Source organism: Protopterus annectens, chromosome 4.part0 (genome assembly GCF_019279795.1).
Source record: "Protopterus annectens isolate FY-2018-M chromosome 4.part0, PAN1.0, whole genome shotgun sequence".
Taxonomy (NCBI): Eukaryota; Metazoa; Chordata; order Ceratodontiformes; family Protopteridae; genus Protopterus; species Protopterus annectens.
This window is the reverse complement of record NC_056733.1, coordinates 1,347,476,029-1,347,498,320: the sequence shown is the minus strand read 5'-3', so window position 1 is coordinate 1,347,498,320 and position 22,292 is coordinate 1,347,476,029. Positions and strand designations below refer to the sequence as shown.

General features: G+C 41.7%; 1 protein-coding gene across 1 annotated transcript in view; it reads left to right on the top strand.

The window, feature by feature from the left end:
• The window catches only part of AFAP1L1 (actin filament associated protein 1 like 1), a 507,629-nt gene that overhangs the window by 303,053 nt on the left and 182,284 nt on the right, over nt 1-22,292 (top strand). The window contains exon 10 of the mRNA XM_044069203.1: nt 8,953-9,046. Coding sequence (XP_043925138.1) covers nt 8,953-9,046 — 94 coding nt within the window. The remainder of the gene's footprint in view (nt 1-8,952; nt 9,047-22,292) is intronic.

The window sequence follows — 22,292 nt, the reverse complement described above, 5'->3', positions numbered from 1 at the left end:
CTGTGTGGTTCATACATGCAATCTCTTGCTACAGATACTGGTTTGGATTAAAAATTACATTTTAATTATCATTTTTTGACCAGGTGGTATTTATACTACAAGGAAGTTTTGGCCAGGGCATCAGGGAGGTTACCCTACTCTTCAACAGGTGCCATGGGATCTTTTGCATCCTCCTGAGCTAACACCCAATTCAAGCAGATGGGGCCTAGGTTTAGCCTTTCATCTGAAGGACAACACATTGAGGAGTGCAGCACCCCTTTATGGTGTACTACAGTGTCAGCAATCCATCTACTTGGTGTGGGAAAAGAACTTATGGCCATTTCCTAACTAATAATTTTGTTGATATAAACAGAGTATCTTAATATGTTTTTCATTGCCTGTTGATTACTTATGGAAAAAAAGCAAAGAAGGTAGTTGCCATGGCTTCTTGTTCTCTAAAATTCATTGTAATTGTTTCAAAAATCCAAGGAACAAGTTAATTCAAACAGGCCAAGAGAATCGAAGCTTGTGGCAATTTTTCAGGAGATGAGGGCCCCGAAAGGCCAGTTTGGTAAGGAAGGATGACCTAGGAAATAAGGGAAGAGAGTTAAGTTAATGAAGCAAGCTGTGGACTACTGAACAGGGTATATATAAGCAAGTTAAGCAGACAGTGATATGCTAATGGTATAGGAGAAGGGTTGACAAAGCTGAGGTCATAAGATTATCCAAAAGGAAAAGGAATGAGTCACTGATCTGAGTTTCAACTGGATAGCCTAGCAACTGATCCCTTTGTAAAAGCAAGAACCAGGGTGAGCATATGGGAGAGAGAAAAATGGAAGTTACAGTTGAATTGGGTTAGGGAGGTACTCTGCTTCACATCAATGGGGAGCCTGTTCCAGACCAGGGCAAAATCTGGGATACATGTCTGTCTCTCCAGCAGGTTCTATTTATATCACAGGCAAGGTTTAAGTCTTTTGAATGGGTAATTCTGGTCCTGTTTGTTTTGCGGATATGCAGGAGGTCCATCAGAGTGAGGTCTAACAGTGTCCTGTATGCCAGGCATAGATCTCCCCTCAACAGCCTGTAGGAGACAGAAGGATAGGGTCTTGAGATGCTCTGCATAGGACATTTTACTTATGCCCTGTATTCTTTTAGTGAGCAACCTCTGTGGACATTCCGTTTGTTGGATATACTGGATTATGTACATACCAAAGGGGCACTGTGCTCAATGATAGGTTGATGAATGCCGAATACAATAGAACAATGACTTCCATGGACCTAGATGCCATACCTTTGTTTATAAGTTGTGCAACATTGATTTCCTCACTGCTGTAGACACGTGATGGTCAAAGGATAGATCACTGTCTATGTGTGTCCCTAAGTCCCTGACTTGCTGGGTCAACACTAAGAGTGTTGTCAATATGATAGTTAACCAGGGGTGGATGACTTCCCAAAGGATACTGTTATGCATTTCTTGGCATTAAGGTTTAATCCATGACTCTAACACCAGTTGTTTGTCTGTGTCAGCCCTTCCTAGAGAACATTCGTGTCTGTGTGTGATTCAATGACAGGTTCTAATTTGCAATCTTTTGCAAATTTAGTCAGCCAAAGACCACTAACATTGGCCTTGACTTCAGAGAAGTAAATGCCAAAAAGGAATGGTCCAAGGACTAATCCCTGAGAGATTCCACTTGTATCGGGTCTCTTTGTAGAGGTGGACTCCCCAATTGTAACTTCCTGATTCCTGTCTATGAACCAGTTGGCTATCCACTGGGTGACATATGGGTTTGTACCTAACCTCCTGAGTTTGTCAACAATGCCTGAGTGGGTTATTTTGTCCGATGTCTTGGCCAGGTCAAGGTAGGCAGTGTGAACCATTTTGCCCTCATCCATTGCTTTGGTTACTTTCTCAAAGAAGTCTACCAGGTTGAGTAGGCATGACCTGCCCTTGATGAAACTAAACTGGGTTGGGTCCAGTGTCTGGAGGTTTACTATGTAATTATTCATCATTTCCATGATAATTCTTTCCATGGTGTTGCATATAGGACTAGTGAGACGTATTGGTCTGTAGTTTCCAGGGGCTGTAGATGGCCCATTTTTGTGCAGGGGGATGACTGTTGCTGTTATCCATTCATGGGGCATAAAGCCTGTTTGGAGGCTACAGTTAAATAGCAATTGCAGAACGTGTGATAGGTTATGTTTCATGCTAATTAGATGGCATCTTGGGATATTGTCTGGGCCCACTGATGCAGTGTTCTTGGCCTTAGAGAGAGAATTAAGGACCTGTTCCCTAGTTATAGCAGGGGGAGTTATATTTGATGGTATTTCTTGAGGGAAGGTTGAGGGGGAGAGAGGGGTAAAGCTGGAGCTGAATTTGTCAGCCAGTAGGTTTGCTATATCTTCTGTCTCAGTATAGGTGGGTCCATTTACAATGAACTCTGCACACGATTGTGTATTGCCTTTTTGGTTGCAGACATAGCTAAAGAATGCCTTGTGGTTTTCCTTCATATGGGAGAAGACAACAAAGTAAATGAAAGACACACTGATACTGGAAATACTGCACATACAACTCAGCTCGAACAGTGGAAAAGACAGTTTAATTCCAAAAACAAATGTCACCAACAGATTAAGCGCTTTCATCTGACTAGCAGACTTCCTCAGAACAAACTTGATTGAAACTTAATTCATTAAATACCAAAAATTTTTGGCGCCAAACACATATAATGATTGTCTTAAAGGAGAAATACATACAATTCCAACACCTGACATATCTAATATTTCTAATTTTTCTAAATATACATAAATGCCATAATCCTAATATACTAAATAAATATCTATATATGTGTAAACATATTTGCTCCGTAAAAACTCATGTAAATTCAATAAAAAAAAGAGAAAATATATATAAAATATAAATTCAATAAAAAATGGGAGAACAAATTTACCTCAAAGTTGGCTTTGGTAGACTTTTTGTCCTCTGAGTTGTGTGTTTAGTTTGAGAGGGCATTTATCCTGCTGGGGTGCTGCACCTCCTAATTTTTGCTATGATTTTTCCTTCTGGTATACAATTGATTTTGTGATTCCACCAGGGTGACTTGTTTTTTTGAGTTAGTTCTGTAATTATTCCTGGTGGGTACAGTATATAAGCTATTAACTTGCTTGTATAGGGTTTCTGTGGACAGTTCTGCATAGGCAGCAATGTTCTCAGGGCTTATGGGGGCTTGAAATGTTGCCAAGATATCACTTAATAGCAAGAAGTTAGCCTTAGAGTAGTTCCTGAATATTCCAGGGTTAGCTGAGGGGTTCAGGTTTTATTTTTACTTCAACTTTGTGGTCTGACTTTCCCAGGGAAGACCTTACACTAGCGGGTGTGCAGCACTCTCCCATATTAGTGATGACCAGATCCAGTATGATTGCACCCCTGGTTGGTGTACTGGCAGCCTGGTCCAGGGAGTTCATGTTTACAAAATCCAGGAATCTCTGTGCCTATGCGTTTGGTGTCTTATACCATTCCCAGTTAATAGTAGGGTAATTAAAGTAGCCCATGAATGTATGGTATTGGGTTGGATGGTGAGTGTTTTAAATACATGGTATGTGTTTCCTGGGTCATTGGGGGGACCTGTAGTTTGCAAGGAAGTGGTATTGGATTTTGCCTATGGTGATTTGAACATGGAGTAGCTCAAGTACATTGTCCTGTTTGACCAGCCTTGAGGTATATTTATTTTCAGTGTAAATTGAGACACCTCCTCCTTTAGTCCCTGTCTGTAGTAGCTGGTCTAAATGTGTGGAAGGCATTACAACCTTGCACTGCCTGCGGCTTTAAACCTTGTCTCAGCGACTGCATGTCAGCATTCTCTAAAGTGAAGAGAGCTTCTAGGGAGTGGAGTTTTTTGTTTAGACTCCTACCACTGAGCAGTGACACGTTTAGATTTTCTTGGTTTTGTCATAAGGCCATACCTTTTATGTCCTCTGAAGAGTGTGCCTCATAAAGGTTGGCAGCTTGCCTAGCTTCAGAAACTGTCAGCCATCTCTGTTCTCCCAAACCTGTCACTTGCATATATAATGATATTAGCTCAGTAACTGGACTGAAATTTAAAAAAAAATTGCAGTGACTAATTCTCCAATTTGACATAATTTTGCATTTAGCACATGGGTTCTTACCATTTCTTCCAAGAGTTTTTGTGACAACTTTATTGTAAGATAGTGGGAAATGGTACTGGCTCATCATCATCATCATCTTCTTTTGGCTGTTCCCGTTAGGGGTCCCCACAGCGGATCATCTGTTTCCATTTCTTCCTGTCCTCTGCATCTTGATCTGTCACACCAACCACCTGCATGTCCTCTCTCACCACATCCATAAACCTTATCTTAGGCCTTCCTCTTTTCCTGTTACCTGGCAGCTTCATCCTTAGCATCTTTTTCCCAATATACTCAGCATCCCTCCTCTGCACATGTCCAAACCAACATAATCTTGCCTCTCTGGCTTTGTCTCCAAACCTTCCAACCTGGGATGACCCTCTAATATACTTATTCCTAATCCTGTCCACCCTCGTCATACCCAGTGCAAATCTTAACATCTTTAACTCTGCCACATCCAGCTCTAACTCCTGCCTTTTGTCAATGCCACTCTCCAACCCATATAACATAGCTGGTCTCACTACCCTTTTGTAGACCTTCCCTTTCACTCTTTCTGGTACTCGTCTGTCACAAATCACTCCTGACACTCTTCTCCACCCACTCCATCCTGCCTGTACTCTCTTCTTCACCTGTCTTCCACGCTCAACATTACTCTGAACTATTGATCCCAAGTATTTAAACTCATCCACCCTCTCCACCTCTACTCCTTGCATCCTCATTTCTATCCTCCCTCTCATTCACACACATATAGTCTGTCTTCATCCTGCTGACCTTCATTCCTCTTCTCTCTAGAGCATATCTCCATTTCTCCAGGGTCTCCTCCACCTGTTGTGAGTCCTCAGCAATAATTTTATTACAAAAAGTTAAGCGCTTTCGTCAATACCAGTTGACTTCCTCAGAACACTTGTGTTCTGAGGAAGTCAAGTGGTATTGACGAAAGCGCTTAACTTTTTGTAATAAAATTGTTCCTGAGGACAACACTTAGTGCTCTTTTTTTGGTTTTTATAGTGGTTTACTTGAGCACTATTGCACCACCTATTTTGGTTTTATCTCCTCCACCTGTTTCCTACTCTCACTACAAATCACAATGTCATCTGCAAACATGATAGTCCACTAAGTCTCCTGTCTGATCTCATCTCTCAACCTGTCCATCACCATTGCAAATAAAAAAGGGCTCAGAGCTGATCCTTGATGTAATCCCACCTTGACCTTAAACGCATCCGTCACTCCCACTGCAGACCTCACCACTGTCACACTACCCTCGTACATATCCTGTACCACTCTTACATACTTCTTTGACACTCCCGACTTCCTCATACAATACCACAACTCCTCTCTAGGCACCCTGTCATGCTTTCTCTAAGTCTACAAAAACATCAATGCAACTCCTTCTGACCTTCTCTGTACTTCTCCTTCAACACTCTCAGAGCAAACATTGCATCTGTAGTGCTCTTTCCCGGCATGAAACCATACTACTGATCACTAATCATCACGTCCCTTCTTAACCTAGCTTCTACTTCTCTTTCCCATAACTTCATGCTGTGACTGATCAGTTTAATCCCTTTGTAGTTACTACAGCTCTGCACATCACCCTTATTCTAAAAATCGGTACCAAAAAAATTTTTCTCCATTCCTAAGGCATCCTCTCACTTTCCAAGATTTCATTAAACAATCTGGTTAGAAACTCCACTGCCATTTCACCTAAACACCTCCATGCTTCCACAGGTACTGGCTCATACTCAAACAAAATAAGCAGTACATGTTAATTTTAAAATACTGAATGCAAGTCTTCATTGTTATATGTTCTTTCTCTTGGTTAAGTAGCACTGTTCATGTCAGGGAGTAATGCTGGCATTCTACAAAATAACCTCCAAATGTACTGCATGGAAGAGGTAAAGATGAAAAAATTGCCAAACATAACTCTTTTCATGGTCTGTTATCAAACAAAGGAAACTTGGTCCTTTGACTTAGTCACAAAAGTATTTATTACATACCTGGTGGAGTGCAAATTCAGTCCTTAGTATCTCAACAATGCTGTGTAAAACACGTCACTGAAACAGGAAGCAATTCGTTTATATTTTAAGCCAGATTGTAGTAAAATGTTTCTGCTACATTTACTTGTGTCAGGGTTGCCAGACGTCCCTATTTGGGCGGGACTGTCCCGAGATCAGCAGCCTGATCCCGAGTCCCGCACTGCCGGTTTAAATCCCGGGCAGCCTCTGCTTTGTTTTTTTTTTTTTTTGATTGGCCCGTATACGGGCCAATCAAAAATCGCAAAACAGAGCTACTTCTGTTTAATACGGAAGTGCGATGCTCTGCATTAAACAGAAGTAGCTCCGTGTTTATTTATTTTTGATTGGCCCGGGCCAATCAAAAAAGAAATAAACACAGAGCTACTTTTGTTTAATGCGGAACTCTGATGTTCCGCATTAAAGACCTAGCATGGAAGACCTTTTTTTTTTTTTTTTTTTAAGTCTTTACTTTGTCCCTACCTGGCCAGTCAGAAATCTGGCAACCCTGGTCATGATTGAGCTAGAGTTTTTTGGCACAGTCCCTTATTTCAGTTGATATGAATTACCAAATCATGATATTTGAGTTGCCCTCTTCTGGGAACACTGGTGGAGTGCAGTATTAGTATGAATTGTAGCTTCCGACAAGTTGGATTTGAAATGTTTTTTCATCACTAGCGTTCAAGATTTATTTTTTCATGATTATATATCACCACCAAAGTGACAGCTGTGGCCACAGCTTGCCTGCATTAGGACAATTCATTTAGGTGAACTTTAATGTTGCATAGGCATTATTAAAACACAACTTGTATTTTTCCTAGCTTGACCTCTTAATTTAAGTCATGTGTCTGCAGCATTCTTCCATTTAAAAAGATTTGAAGACACTGCCCTCTAATGGTTGTATTGGTAATTTACCACAATTCACAAAACCAAGATAAAACTGTTCAGCAGTAGAATTTTATTTTATTTGCTAACCAGGTAAGTGTTCCTTTATGGGGACAACCTGAGAACACTGTCTGGTTAAGTAGCCTGCTCAGAGTTGCACAGTAGTCAAAAATAGGCTGATGGAATCAAACCACAGGCTACAGGAAGCAGCTTGTTAAAAGCTTACAGCATTATTCCTCTGTGCTAACCTACCTAGTGTGCATTCTGTCACATTGCAGTGGGCTATGAATCTTTAATCAGTATTCCTTTATTTTATTTCCCATTTGCTAGTATTACTTGCAAATTGATGTCCTATATTGTGACCCGCATTGTGAATTTTATTTTGTTTCATTTATAGTAAAAGTTGCACATTTGCTCTAGGTTTATGTTTTGGAGTTTGCATGGTATTTTTCACCTAGATGTCCATTGTGTGGAGTTAGGAAAATGGTTTTAGTAAGACATTTCCTACACTGCAGTTTGTTTACAGTGTCTAAGGAAAGCAAGGTAGCTTAGACAATGCTTTTTTCAGTTTTCAAGACCAGTGCTTCTCAGTTTTGCTGTTGGACTGATAGAATCATGTTTGTTTTCCATTTGCAGTGTGTATTCCTATCACAGTTTTTTGTACCCAAAATATTTTATATCTTCCCTAAAGACCACATGGTGTGTGTGTGTGTGTGTGTGTGTGTGTGTGTGTGTGTGTGTGTGTGTGTGTGTGTGTGTAAGCTTACAAGAAACAATACAACGATGACCGGTCTTTTGTTTGAACTGGCAGTACCAGAAATATTGACCAAACAGCAGACTAAAGTATACATTGTATTAGGCATACTGTACGAGTGTGTGTGTGTGTGTAACATGTATATCACTGCATTTGTGCTCCTTAAGACATGCACGTATTCTGCTTAGGTCACAGACATCTTGCGCTGTGAAAGAGAATCTTGGGGGTATCTGTGAATACAGGCTGTTAAAACAGAAGCTCAAAGCTCACATAAGCTTCCAAACTGCCTTTAACTGCTTCCAGTAGCTTTATTGAACTGTGAAATGTCTTCATGGATATGTTCTTCACAATTAGTCAATCACTCTCCTTAATGTTGAAGCACCATAGTTTTATTTGTTCTTCGTCTTTCTGTATTACTATGTTTGTTTGTTGTAGACTGCATGCAGCTACCTCCTAATACGTTTCACTCTGCCATTTCTTTGTCATGGATCTTCTCCTCCCCTGCTTTATGCTGAGTGTTTCACTGATGTATTCTGGCTTAGTATTCTGCCTGTCATAATTTAAGGATAACCTTTTTCCAGCTCCTCTGGCACTCCTGCTTATTTTCTCTGACTGATGCCTCAATTGAGTACTTTTCTCATCTCTGTACCTCTCCCGTAACTAAGAATTTGCTCTGTCAATACTCGCTTCATTGTGTTTACTCCGTTTTTGTTAAAATAAGTGGTTAAAGTGTGCCCATTTATAAATGTAGTTTTTACTGCCGTGTACCATCAATTCAGACTGTGTAAAACTCAGAAAGTACTCTAATCTGACATGCACTAGAGAAATTTGTGCATCTCCATGTATTGTTAACTATATTGTCACTGTTTATCTGCTTTGATTCAGGGTCATGGTTGAAAGTTGCCTGTGGACTTGCTCATTTGCACACCTAATAAGCTAATAAGTAAATAAAATATTTTAGGTGTGTGTGTGTGTGCCTTCAGATTAACTGCCACTGTTAATGCATTGTAGATTTTAACTAGTTTCCATAGGGAAAGGTCAGAATTGAGTCCTCTTCCACAGTGTGTGTGTGTGTCTTTCCAGATTTAGAGATTTTTCCTCAGCTCTTAAGGTACTGGTGTCTTTACAGGCTTTCTGTTTTTAGTGCACTAAATTAAATTTGTTTTACTTCTTTTTGGCTAATTTTAGAGATTATCACAAGAAAAACAGACCTCTGACTCTGACAGTGCAGTAACTGCAGAAAATGGATCACCAGGTTCTGGAAGAGAGAGCAGGGAACTTGGTGAGTAAGAACTTGTGATTTGCGTTTTCATTGTTTGTCCCATGCCCTGACTGCTGTTAACACAAAACTGATTAAAGGCAATGCTAGTTACTCAAAATATGTTGTGGGTGTGGCTACCTGTTCTAGAATATCGAACATGTCTGTTGTTATGCTTCATGTAGAAATGTCCTGTCGGTTTTCACTTTATTATTATTATTATTTATTTGTTAATGGGTCATTCTTAAATCCCTGTTGCCCAGTGAGGTACAATACACAAAAGTGAACACGATCTGTAATGAGTCTTTATCATTCTTATTTCCTGTAAATAACAGTTACAGGAGCAAACGTATGGAAGAATAAATACTGCAGTGTCCTAAAGTAATACATATTTTTAATGTGGAGGAAGGGGATGAATTTGGGATTAATGGGGAAAATAGCCAGTCATGGATCTACTGTTACCATAAGGTAACACTTTATTGCCCAGCTTTTGAAATAAGCAAACGTTTCATCATAGAGTAGGCCAAGTCTGACACTTCTGTTACATTTACCTGAGATAAATTTATCAACTTGAACATCTCTTGCTACATCTTGGATCTCAGCAACTTAACAAACGGCCTACCTGTGCTGCTTGGTAGTTAGTGTACCTTAGACTATAAATGCCTGAAAAAGAAACCAAGACGTATTCATACAAATAGTATTTTTGAAAGGGTTAAGTTAAAGTTGAAGAAAGCAGATCGGAAAATTTGTAATCCAGACCTCTATTACATACAGAAAGGTTTGAAATGGACTTATAATGATCTTGGAAGGCTGTCAAAGACAGTAAAAGCATTCTTTTCTGCATGTGTATGCCATGAACAGTAATCTCTTTGCATTCCTATAACATGTTCAGTAGACCTTGACAGTTTCTGAAGGGCTAGATATTGCTTGTCCTTGCAGTGTTTTATAGCATACAGTATCCTGTACAGTGAAGAACTGCAATTCATATTCATATTCATATTTGCAATATTACAATGGCAGGGAGCCCTACATACACGTGATATGTGTAATGGCCTGAAAGAAGAAAAGGACCACCACAGAAAGATTTTGTTCTATATTAAAATGTAGGCACCTTTCTGAGTTGAACTGTGAAGCCAAGGTTAATCAGTTATCTGAGACAGCTGCATCAGCGTTTAGGTGTTTTTTTGAGACCTGGAATAGTGAAACCCCATTTGAGCAAAATCACATTGTCTGCCGTAATTTTGTGAGACCTAGGAGGAGTATGACAAAAGCTTTCTAAATTCAAATTTCACTGTGGAAGACCATCTTTCTATGGTAAGCAATGAAATAGATCGTATGTATTACATCGCATCTGGAGAGGTTCAATGCCCAGCCTTATTAATCTGCTGCTACCATTTTTTGTTAACTCATGCACAGTCATGTGATATGCAATGTGTAGGGCCACTGTTCAGGGAGATGCAAGAGAAAAGTCTACAAGTTGTTCTACAGACAGGAAAGATCAGTCCAAACATAGGATTTGTTACTGATTGTAAAGACTATAGCTGGTATGCAACAGAGTAGAAATGTCAGCAGCACCATAATTTGTAGACAGCAGTGCAGAGTCAGTGTGTGGTCAGAGATTAATCAGCTAGTGTAAAGCCCTTTACTCTGCCAATCAGAAGGGATGCCGCAGCCACAAGTACTGTATTCTGCTGTACTGTGAACACAGAAAGGTATATTCTGAACAATAGTCTGCTTATTCAGATAGTGAAATGTAATTATCAGTGCATATACAGGTACAATAATGGGCTGTAGGTATGTTACGTGTTATGTACAGCCACGTATATGGATACAGATCAGTTAGCCACAGGACCTCATGTGTTGAAGTACTATATTCTGCAGATTTGATAGAGCACAGCTATCTGCAGTCAGTCTGACATGCAACAGTAGGTGGGACAACACACATTTAACCTCACTGGGGCAGACAGCATAGCTGGTCAGTGACATCACTCTGTGAGTACAATAGCCTGATGAGAGACAGATGTCTACTGGTACAAAATGAGTAGATAGCAGAACAGTTTCAGGATGTTCTCTGCGTTTTATGCCCCATTCCTGCATGAGAGACATTCTTACGCTCTACTTTATGGCTTACCACTTGGCTTATAGAAGACAGCATGTATTTATGTATTTGTTTGTTTGTCTTTTAATTTATTACCTTTGTTGACCAGGTAGGTGGGCTGGTCCACAGACTATTTTCAGCCACAACCCAGGCCAGATAGGCATTCTTAAGTTTCAACAGGTAGTTACAACTCTTTGTCATCTATTCACTTCAAAAAATGTGGCAGTTCATTTTCAGAACAGCAGCAAAGTGACATGTGGATGCTACAGTTAAATACTGATGGTGATGATAGTTTACAGTCTAAAGAGAGTAACATAGAGGTTACAGAAAGAAGAGCTAAAAGAGATTGAAGCAGGAATATAAGTCAGTATTTACATGTGTACAGCATGAGTGCCATCAGGACACCCTGACACACGAGAGAGAGAGTGCATGCTCGTGTGTGTGTGTGTGTGTGTGTGTGTGTGTGTGTGTGTGTGTGTGTGTGTGTGTGTGTGTGTGTGTGTGTACATGCCACCAAGCACAACCATGGTCCTCAACCACAGAGTATAAGTATATGTATACATGCCCCAGCTACACTGATTATAACATTATAGTGCACACTGGCTGCATAATTAGTACCTCACTGTCCTTTGAGCAACAGGCTTTGCGTTGAACCCACAGATGTCCATCATATTGATCACTGCTGCAGTAGCCTAAGCTATATGGGTTATGTCCTGCCAAGGATTTAACAGCCAGCCACCTTCCAAAGCTTCATGGCACCTTCCATGTGCCCAAACCATTACGCATCTTGAACTGAGCTCTCTAAAAAGAGTGGTTTGGACACTAAGCCTTCCAGACTTTTCCAGCCACTGAAGAGAGCACTCCTGTGCAGGCTTTCGGGAATCATCCATTGGCTTGTGCTGTTACTTTGCTGGGCAGATAAGTTCCCTTTGGGGAAAAACCTTCCACATTTAATATTAATTGTAAAAAAATAATTTTATGGTTAGCAAAGTTTTTTGTTTATCTAGAAGTTTCTTTCTTAACTTACTGTCATGAGACTTAACCTGTACTTTTTTCTGTCAAGTTTAAAGGTTGTTAAAAACATTCTAAAAGCATTGTTTATGGGGATAAAACTGTGTTTATTTTACTTTTTGGGGATGATAAAATGTATTAAAGTGCTTTATACTGGGTTTTATGGGAAAAAGTGACTTTTTGGGACTTTGAGGTTTACCAGGTTGTGCTGCTTAGTTTCCCAGGGAAAGAAGCACCATTTTAAGCTTGGAACAAAACTACCAGTACCACAGTCAGCCCTTCATCTAGCCACTTAAAGAAAAAGTTAAGCAAACAGCCTTTGCCACCACAGGAGGCTAGCAGTTTGCTTCACCTGCAGGTGGGTGTCTCTGCTGTGGCCAAAGCTGGTTCACTAGATCCCTGTGGTGTAGGACATACAGGTAGTATAGACTGGAGCTTAGCCACATCCTCTACAGCTGTTCAGATCTCCTCAGTAAGCAAAGGACGTCCACTCTTGTTGGTCCTGGTAAAATTCCCCTATTTAATTAGAATGTTGTGCATTTCAATTGGGAAGTTGCTGTAGGCATTAACAAACCTTTCTGCCCCAAATTTTCCTTTCAAAAAGAAAGATAAAACTAAACATTTTTCATCTCCTGCACAAATCCCCTGGACAGGAGTTGTTTATTAGGTCTGGCTCATGGTCTAGCTCAGGCCCTTAGTCCTTCTTATAAGGTTGTTTCTGGTAAAAGGATAAAGGATTGTTTTTTTCCTATTCACTCTTCAACTGACACTGTGGGTGATAGGATTTTGATTCCACATAGACATTTATTTTTCTGAGGATGTGCTGATAGTCCTGCAGGAGGCCAGGAAATCTACTAGGAAGTCCTACTTATCCAGATGGAAGAGGTTTTCTATTTGATGCCTGTCTTGTAACCTGGACCCACTTACTGTGGATATTCCTTTGGTTCTATTTTATTTATGTGAGCTGCTCAATGCTGGTTTGGCCTATTATTCTCTTGAGGCCCACTTATCAGCTGTCTCTGCTTGTCTGCCTCTATCTCCTCCTTTAGCTTCTAGATTTGAGGCTAAACAATTCTTTAAAGGCTCCCTTCATGTTAGACCTCCCAGGAAGCCTGTTCCACCTCCCTGTGATCTTAATTTTGTTTTGGAGAAGTTGACTGAGGCTCCCTTTGAGGCTGCTGCTTCATCTTCCTTGCAGTGTTGTTCTTGGAAGACTGTTCTTTTGTTAGCCCTTACTTCTGCCAGAAAGGTGTCTAAGCTTCAAGCCCTTATGGCATGTCCTCCTTTTTTGGTATTTCATAAGGGCAGGGTGTCCTTGCATACTAATCTTTTTATGCCAAAGGTGGTTAATGAGTTGTCACTTAATCAGTCTATTCATTTGTCTACCTTTTTCCCCCTCTCCACAGTCTGCCAGTGAGAGAGTGCTGCATACTTTGGATGTGCATAGACAACTCAGATTTTATTTGAATAAGACTAAGGCTATTAGAAAATCTGATCAGTTGTTTTGTTTCTTTTCATCCTAGTTCCTTACGATTAGCTGTATCCAAGCAAACTATTTCTTCTTGGATCTCAAAGGATATTTCTTTTTGTTATACTTTTCATGGTAAGAGGCTTCCTTCATCTGTAAAAGCTCATTGTACTAGAGCAGTGGCTCCTTCCGGTGCTTTTTTCAGGGGGCTGGATACTAATTCTGTTCTTGAAGCAGCTACCTGGACTTCTGTGCATACTTTTACTAAGCACTACAAGTTGGATGGAATCTCCAGAGCTAGAGTTAGTTTTGCTAGGGCCATTCTCATGGCTTTCTTGAGGGCTCTACTGGACTTTCTTCTCCCAAGTTTCTTCTTGAGCTTTGGTACTCTCCCAAGTGTAAGGAATACTGCAACCAGTGAATGGAAGGACATAGTACAGTTGTGTAAAATCTTACCATAACAGTAGATGTCCTTTCCATTACTGTTGCAGTATTCACTCTCGCCCTCCCTATCCCACCCTTGTCCTGTTCCTTTCTGGATGTCCTGGTTACTTCTTGGTTTTCCTTGGACTGGTGTTCCTACTGGGGCAGTCAGTTCTGAGGATGGTGTGTCTGGATGTCACTTTTATGCTCTACAATACACAAGGAGCATATGTGTGATATTCAGCATACCTTAAAGCAACAGTAGGCTTTTGTATACTGGCTGGACTTTGGAATACCCAAGGCAGGGAATCCCAAGCCACATGTAAGTGTCTCACCAACCAACAGTGATCATCACATGTAACACAGGCAAAAGTGATATTAAACAACAAATGCCTGAGCACAGATCCCAGAGTAATACCTGGTCTCTCCAGTGCTAGATCTCATTATTCCTGGAATCACTACTCTTTAGGTTCTGCCTCTGAGCCACCAATTAATCCTTCTACATAAGTATTGATTGACTTTATTGTTCAAAAGGCAAGTCATTAGTATGGATTGAAAGTAGGTAAAAACCTTTGGTTAAAGCCTGACAAATTAGTGATGTAGAATGGCCTTTCAAAAAAAAAAACATGTTAAAAAATATCAAGCAATGGAAGATCATTTTCTGTAAGTATGATTTTCAGTAATATCTCTCTCAAAGCGTTTGCATAATATTGGTTTTAGACTTACTGGATGATAATTTTGTGCTACCATTCTATCTCCTGGTTTTAAAATTGAAGTAATTAGTTATTTCTTCCAAGAACATGGTACATATCCATTATAGGTTCATAGGTAGGCACTAGGCTATCTGCCCGAGGACATTTATAAGCCTAGCCAGAGTGTGTCGGCTTTCGCCGCCCCATTGATTAATTAACTGATCCTCTGTCAAGCAGAGCCAATGAAGTGATCCCAGGGGTGTATTTTCTGTTACCCATCCACTCGTCAAGGTTTCCCTTGAAGAGTGTTAGTAAGGGGCTCTGCCTGATGTAATTTGGAATTTTGTTCCAAAGCATGGGGAGTCTCTGTGACAGGAATCTATCCCTCCAGCATGTTCTATTTATTGTTGTGGCAAGGTTTAGCTCACTAGAGCGCGTGGCTCTCAGTGACTTGGATTTCTTTAGGTGGAGTATGTCCATCAATTCTGAGTTGGACATGGCTTTGTAAGTCAGGCAGAGATCACTTCTGAGTAAGTGATATGCCACTGAGTATAGCCGGAGTTTTTTCAGTCGGGCTGCATAGAACATATGTTTGAGACCAGTAATCCTCTTGGTGAGGTACTTTTGTGGTCTTTCCAGCTGTTGGAAGTGTCTTGTGAGGTACATCCCAAATGGGGCATTGTACTCTATGATGGATCTAATTAGTGACCCGTAGAGGGACACTATAACCTCTTTATTTCTAGATGCAAACCCTTTAGTAATTAGATGGGCAGCATAGAAGGATTTCCTAACTACTTTGGCAATATGATTGTCAAAGGACGGATTACTATCTACCTGGGTCCCCAGATCTCTTATTACCTCTTCTGTATTAAGGGGGCTACCACTTATGTGGTAATTCGTGGGTGTTTTGTTTTTCCCAAACAGGATGACTATGCATTTTTTGGCATTTAGCTTGAGGCCATAACTTTGACACCAGGTGTCCATCTCAGTAAGGCCCTTTTGGAGGATGTCCGTGTTAGCCGGAGGGTCAGATATGGCTCCCAGTTTGCAGTCATCGGCAAACTTGGTTAGCCATAGTCCTCCTGTGTTTGCCTGTACTTCTGACAAGTACATGCCGAACAGTAAGGGTCCCATGACTGAGCCTTGTGGGACACCACTTGTGACTGGTTTAGAGTCGGACCTGGCGCCTGCTATTCTTACCATGTGAGTTCTGTCTGTAAGCCAGTTGGCAACCCATCTCATGATGTAGGGGTTTATGCTCAGACTGGTGAGTTTTTCTGTAATAACCGAGTGGGGAATGGTGTTGAAAGCCTTGGCGAGGTCAAGCTAGGCTGTGTGAACCACCTTTCCCTCGTCTATGGCCTTGGTGACTGTCTAGAAGAAGTCAACCAGGTTTAGTAGGCATGATCTGCCCTTAACAAAGCCAAACTGGTTTGGTTCAAGTGTTTTGAGGTTCCCAATGTCTTTGTTAATGAGTTCCATGATGATGCGCTCCATAGCCTTGCAGACCAGGCTAGTCAGGCTTATGGGGCGGTAGTTACCAGGATCAGTTGTGGCCCCTCCTTTGTGGAGAGGAATAACCGTTGCTGTGCAGAGGCTGAGGTTGAACAGCGTGTTTAGGTGGGGGGTTAGTTCATTCTGTAATTCATGCAAGACGCATCCTGGGACACCATCTGGTCCCATTGACACTGTGTTTTTGTCTTTTGAAAGGGCTGTTTTCACCTATGCATCTGTGATTTTTGAGACACTACACTTTTCTGGTATTGTTGTGGGCCCTTTTGGAGGTGGGGGGTGAAGTTTGCACTGAATCTATCTGCCAGGATGTTGGCAATATCAGTAGGTTCAGTATATTTTGTGCTGTTTTGCACTAGTTCAGTGCATATCTGCGAGTTGCCACTTAGATTCTTAACATTGCTAAAGAAGGCTTTGTGGTTATCTTTTGAATCCTTGGCTATTTTTCTTTCGAAGTTAGCCCTGGATGATTTCATGAGGGACCTCAGTTTCTTACTGATACTGATCAGGGATGTCTTTCCTTCTTGGGATTTGCTTTTTTTCTGAACTAGTTTCCTCCTCCTGTTGTATAGCCTGTTTATTGCAGGGGTCCACCAAACTGGTTTCCTTCTCTTAGAGGAGTGAGTCTTGGTTTTGCTAAGGATGGCACAATCCATGCATCCTTGTAGGTACTCATAGAGTGCATTTGTAAAGGTTTCTGCATCTTGGGCAGCGTTATCCTTTAGCGTGGAGGCTGTAAAACTTACCACCTCTGTCTTAAGCAAGGTGAAGGTTGCTTTAGAAAAGTTTTTTACTGTGGTTTCCTTAGTTGGGGTGGTGGTGGGATGTGGACATCCAGAGTGATTAGTTTATGGTCTGATCTAACCAGTGACAGGTTGACCTCTGGTGTGGAACACCTGTCGCCCATGTTGGTGATGACCAGGTCCAATATGTTTTCACTTCTGGTAGGGGAGTTTACCAGATGATCCAGGGCGTTTGAGCTGATGAATTACAGAAAGCACTGGGCCTGGGAATTTGTACTCGAGTAGTTTTCCCAGTGAATGGTAGGGTAATTGAAATCGCCCAATATCAGGGTGTTTGGTAGGACCTTCATGTTTTCCAGTATCTACAGAAAGGTGGAGTGGTGGTCCTGGGTCATGGAGGATGATCCGTAGCAGGCCACAATTTGCATTGCAGATTTGCCCGATGTTAGTTGCACATGGATGATCTCAGTGGTATCATGCTGCGCCACTAACCTGGAGGTGTAGGTATTCTTGATGAATATTGAACCCCCTCCTTTTGTGTTTCGGTCATTGTTCTGTGGCCGAAATTTGTGGTATGAGTTGTAGCCCTGTAGTGCTGAGGTGCTCTCTGGAGCCTTGAACCAGGTTTCAGTTACTGCACAGATGTCGATGTTCTCCATACTGAGGAGTTCTTCGAGCACGTGCATTTTGAGATTTAAACTCTTGGTGTTGAGTAGCATAACCCTCAGTTTTTTGTTAATTGTGCTGTTTACAGAGGTGGGTTTGACTTTTGAGCCTTGCCTAAAAAAGGCACTATGGGGGCAGCAAGAGCCTTGGCCAGTATTTGAAAGCCTAGGGGTGACAGGTGCAAGCCGTCTCTTGCGAAGCAATGCGGCTTGCCGAGCTTGTCGTCCCAGGCTGACAGATACTGGATCCCCTTTGAATGACACCAGAAGCTTAGCCAATTGTTGAAATTGATCATTTTTTCTTTATACTGAGCTATCAATCTTGGTGAGGGCAAGATGCTACTCAGGGTCAGGGTCATACCAGCCTGGGTTACATGATTAGAGAGCTCTTCCATGTCTCTTTTCATGTAGTCCAGGGAGGTACATCTCAGGTCATTCACACCAACATGAACAATGACAGAGTCATATTTGTACTTGTTCTGGAGTGACCTGAGTGCTTGTGTTATGTGGTGGATTCTGGCTCCCCACAGGCAGCTAACAGTAACCTTCTGCTTGTCCAGCCTAGTGAGTGGGACGTCAGTGTGCCTGACTATAGAGTCACCTATTACTAGTGTGTTAGGTATGTTATTTCTTAAGGGCTGTGATTGTGCGGCACACTGATTTTGTGTTTTATGTGTTGTCTGGTTTGTGACGGGAAGTGCAGGTTGTTTGGGTGTCTGCATTGGAGGTCTCTGATGCTTTTGCAGGTTTTTATTTAGAGCCTCCGAGTATGATTTTGTGTATTTATGTGTATTTTTTGCCAGCGCTGTTTTAGTAGGTTTGTGTGCGGCTGGAGTTGTGGTGCAAGTGTTAACCTTCTCCTCTTGACTGTCTCCAGTCTTGGGTGGAGACAGCTTAGCTTCCAGTTTGTCTGTATAATTGCATCTCTCGCATATGTTAGTGTTTTGTGGTAGGAGGAGAGGGTTGTCTGTGTACATGAGGCAGTTGTAACATTGCCACTGGATACCCAGATTCACCAGCTGGACTGGAGAGTGCACCTGAAGTTGTCCTTTGGTCATGCCTGAGTAGTAGGGTGAGCTGCTTAGTCGCTTAGTTGGTGAGGGGTGAATAAAGAGCCTTGCCCTGCTAGGCAATTAGTATCAGGGTATGTTAGTGCTTGCTATTAGGTCTGAGCAAGTGCTGGGCTGTAAGATGCTTTTTGAGTGCTTAGGTTGAGAGATAGACTAGTTTCAAGGGAAAAACTGAAGAGGAGACTTAGTGGAGCCAGGAATAATTTAACCATAGCTAACCGGCACTGCCCGGTGCGCAAAACTGTGCAAACGTAGTTTTTATAGTAGGGAAATGAAAGAGATAGAAATTAACCCAAAATGGCCAATAAGCAACTAATTTCTGGGCTGGAACCACTCCTCCAGGGACAGATAGGTTGCTCAAAGCTCCCCTCTCTCACAGGTGAACAGAGAAACTTCCTTCCATCCAAGTAAGGTGTGGGCAACTCAGACTAGTATCACAGCCCTGAATTCAGCACTAGTTTGAAAACTGGATTATACTAGCTTAGAAAGGCGGGAAACAAGGATTTTTTTTTTTTTTTTTTAAAAGTTAAGGCAAAAACAGTAAAAAATACACTTAAAACAGCTTTAAATGACTACAAACGATTGATCATAGAATTAAATGCGGCAATTAACATCTCTAAATAATCTTTTTTATTAACCAACAAAATTCCAGGAATATGATTTGGTCCCCACTATGTATCAGATTTAATGTTGCTTAAGGCTCTTAACATCTCTCCAGTAATGCTATCACGTTTTGTTTTACCATCAGTTCTTTCTTCCACAGATTGAAAACTCCAGCAAAGCTAGAATTTCCACTGAGTGACCTCCCAAACCTCTTGTATCAGAGGCACATGGGATATATGCAAATGACCCTTATGAACATCAGGTGTTTCAGCTAATTGGCAATTCTGAATGCCCATAGGTTCATAGGTAGGTACTAGGCTATTGGCCCTAGGGCCTGTATAAGCCTAGCCAAATGGTACCCTGGCTGTTGCCACCCAAGAAAATTATTTTCCTGTGCCCCTGTCCAGCAGAGTCACAGAAGTGATCCCCAGGGTGAATTTCCTGCCTCCATCCAATCATCAAGATTTTTCTTGAAGAGTGCTAATGAGGAGCTTTGTTTGATATAGATTGGTTGTTTGTTCCAGAGTATGGGAAGTCTCTGAGATAGGAATCTATCCCTCCAGCATGTTCTGTTTATTGTGGTGACAAGGTTTAGGTCCCTAGAGCGTGTAGCTCGGAGGGATTGGGATTTCTTTACATGGAGCATGTCCAACAGCTGTGGGTTTGACATAGCTTTGTATGTTAGGCAGAGATCGCCTCTGAGTAGATTATATGCAACGGAGTAAAGCTGGCGTTTTTTGAGATGGTCTACGTAGGGCATCTGTTTGAGGTCAGTAATCCTCTTTGTGAGGTATTTCTGCAGCCTTTCCAGTTGTTGTAGATGTCTTGTGAGGTACATACAAAAGGGGCGTTGTACTCTGTAATGGGTCTAATGAGTGATGAGTAGAGGGAAACAATGACCTATTTTTTCCTGGATGAGAAACCTTTTGTGATGAGGTGTGCCACATAGAAGGATTTCATGACTACTGTGGCGATGTGATTATCAAAGGAGAAACTACTGTCCACCTGTGTCCCCAGGTCTCTTATCACAATTTCGGTGTTAAGTAGACTACCGCCTGTGTGGTAGTTCATGGGTACAGAGTTTTTACCAAAAGGGATGACAATACACTTTTTGGCATTGAGCTTGATGCCATGGCTTTGACACCAGGCATCTGTCTCAGTGAGGCCCTTTTGTAGGATGTCCACATTGTTAGGAGATTTGATTATGGCTCCTTGTTTGCAGTCATCTGCGGACTTTGTTAGCCAAAGATCTTTTGTGTTAGCCTGTACTTCAGAGAAGTAGGTACCAAACAGGAGTGGACCCTGGACTGAACCCTGTGATACTCCACTTACTGGTCTTAAGTTGGATTTAGAGTCTGCTACTTTCACAGTGTGGGTTCGGTCAGTGAGCCAGTTGGCAACCCATCTTGTGACATAGGGATTTATACCTAGTTTAGTGAGTTTGAATATAATTCCAGAGTGGGGGATGGTGTTGAAAGCCTTGGCGAGATCTAGATAGGCTGTGTGTACCACCTTACCCTCATCTACAGCTTTGTTGACCGCTTCAAAGAAGTCTATCAGGTTTAGGAGACATCATCTGCCTTTTACAAACCTGAACTGGGCAGGGTCCAGAGTTTGGAGATTACCAATGTCATTGTTTATAAGTTCCATAATGATACGCTCCATAGCCTTTCAGACCAGGCTTGTCAGGCTAATGGGGCAGTAGTTCCCAGGGTCCGTGGTGGCTCCCCCTTTGTGGAGTGAGATAACTGTTGCTGTGCGCCATTCAGTGGGCACAAAGCCTGAGGTGAGGCTATGATTGAACATGGTACTTAGGTGGGGTGCCAATTCATTCTGTAGTTCATGTAGAACGCAGCCTGGGATGTTGTCAGATCCCATGGATGCTGTGTTCTTGGCTTTGGAGAGTGTGTTTTTTACCTGTGCAGCAGTGATTACAGGTACTTTGCATTCTTCAGGTATAGAGATGGGCCCTTTAGGGGATGAGAGAGGGGTAAAGTTAGCACTGAACCTATCTGCCAGGATGTTGGCAATATCAGTTGGTTCTGTATATTTAGTGCCATTATGCTGTAACTCAGAGCAGATCTGAGTGTTGCCATTGAGATTCTTGACATAGCTATAGAATGCTTTGTGGTTGTCTTTAGAATCAGTGGTTATTTTGTTTTCGTAACTAGCTTTGGAGGATTTTATGAGGGATCTCAGCTTCTTACTGAGGCTGACCATAGAGTTCCTCCAATCAGGGGATTTTACTCTTTTTTGCAACAATTTCTTTCTTCTGTTGTAGAGTTTGTTTATAGCAGGGGACCACCAGATTGGCTTCCTTTTTTTGGAGGATAGCATCTTGGTTCTGTTAGGGATTGCACGATCCATGCACTCGTGTAAGTGCTTATAAAGTGCAATTGTATAGGATTCAGCAGTCGTATTTCTATTGTCCATCAGCATGGGTGTCGTGAAGTTTGCCACTTCTGTCTTAAGAAGCGTGAAGTTGGCTTTGGAGAAATTTCTTACAGTGGTTTCCCTAATGGGGGGTGGGGCTCGAATGTGAATGTCTAGGGTGATTTGCTTATGGTAGGATTTGACCAACGAGGAATTGACCTCTGGTGTGGAACACCGGTTGCCCATGTTGGTAATGACCAGGTCTAGGATATTGCTGCCCTGGTGGGGGTGTGGATAAGTTGATCCAAGGCATTGCAACTTATGAATTCCAGAAAACGTTGAGCACAAGAGTTGGTACATGAGTAGTTTTCCCAGTTAATGGTGGGGTAGTTGAAATCGCCCATTATTAGGGTGTTAGGTTGTACCCTAATATTTTCCAGTGTATCAAGAAATGAGGAGTGGGAATCCTGGAGCATGGTGGGGGATCTGTAGCAAGCTACAATTTGCATTGCGGTCTTGCCCAGAGTTAGTTGCTCTTGGATAATCTCAGATGCATTATGCTGAGCAACTAGCCTGGAGGTGTGGATATCCTTAATGTATATGGACACGCCT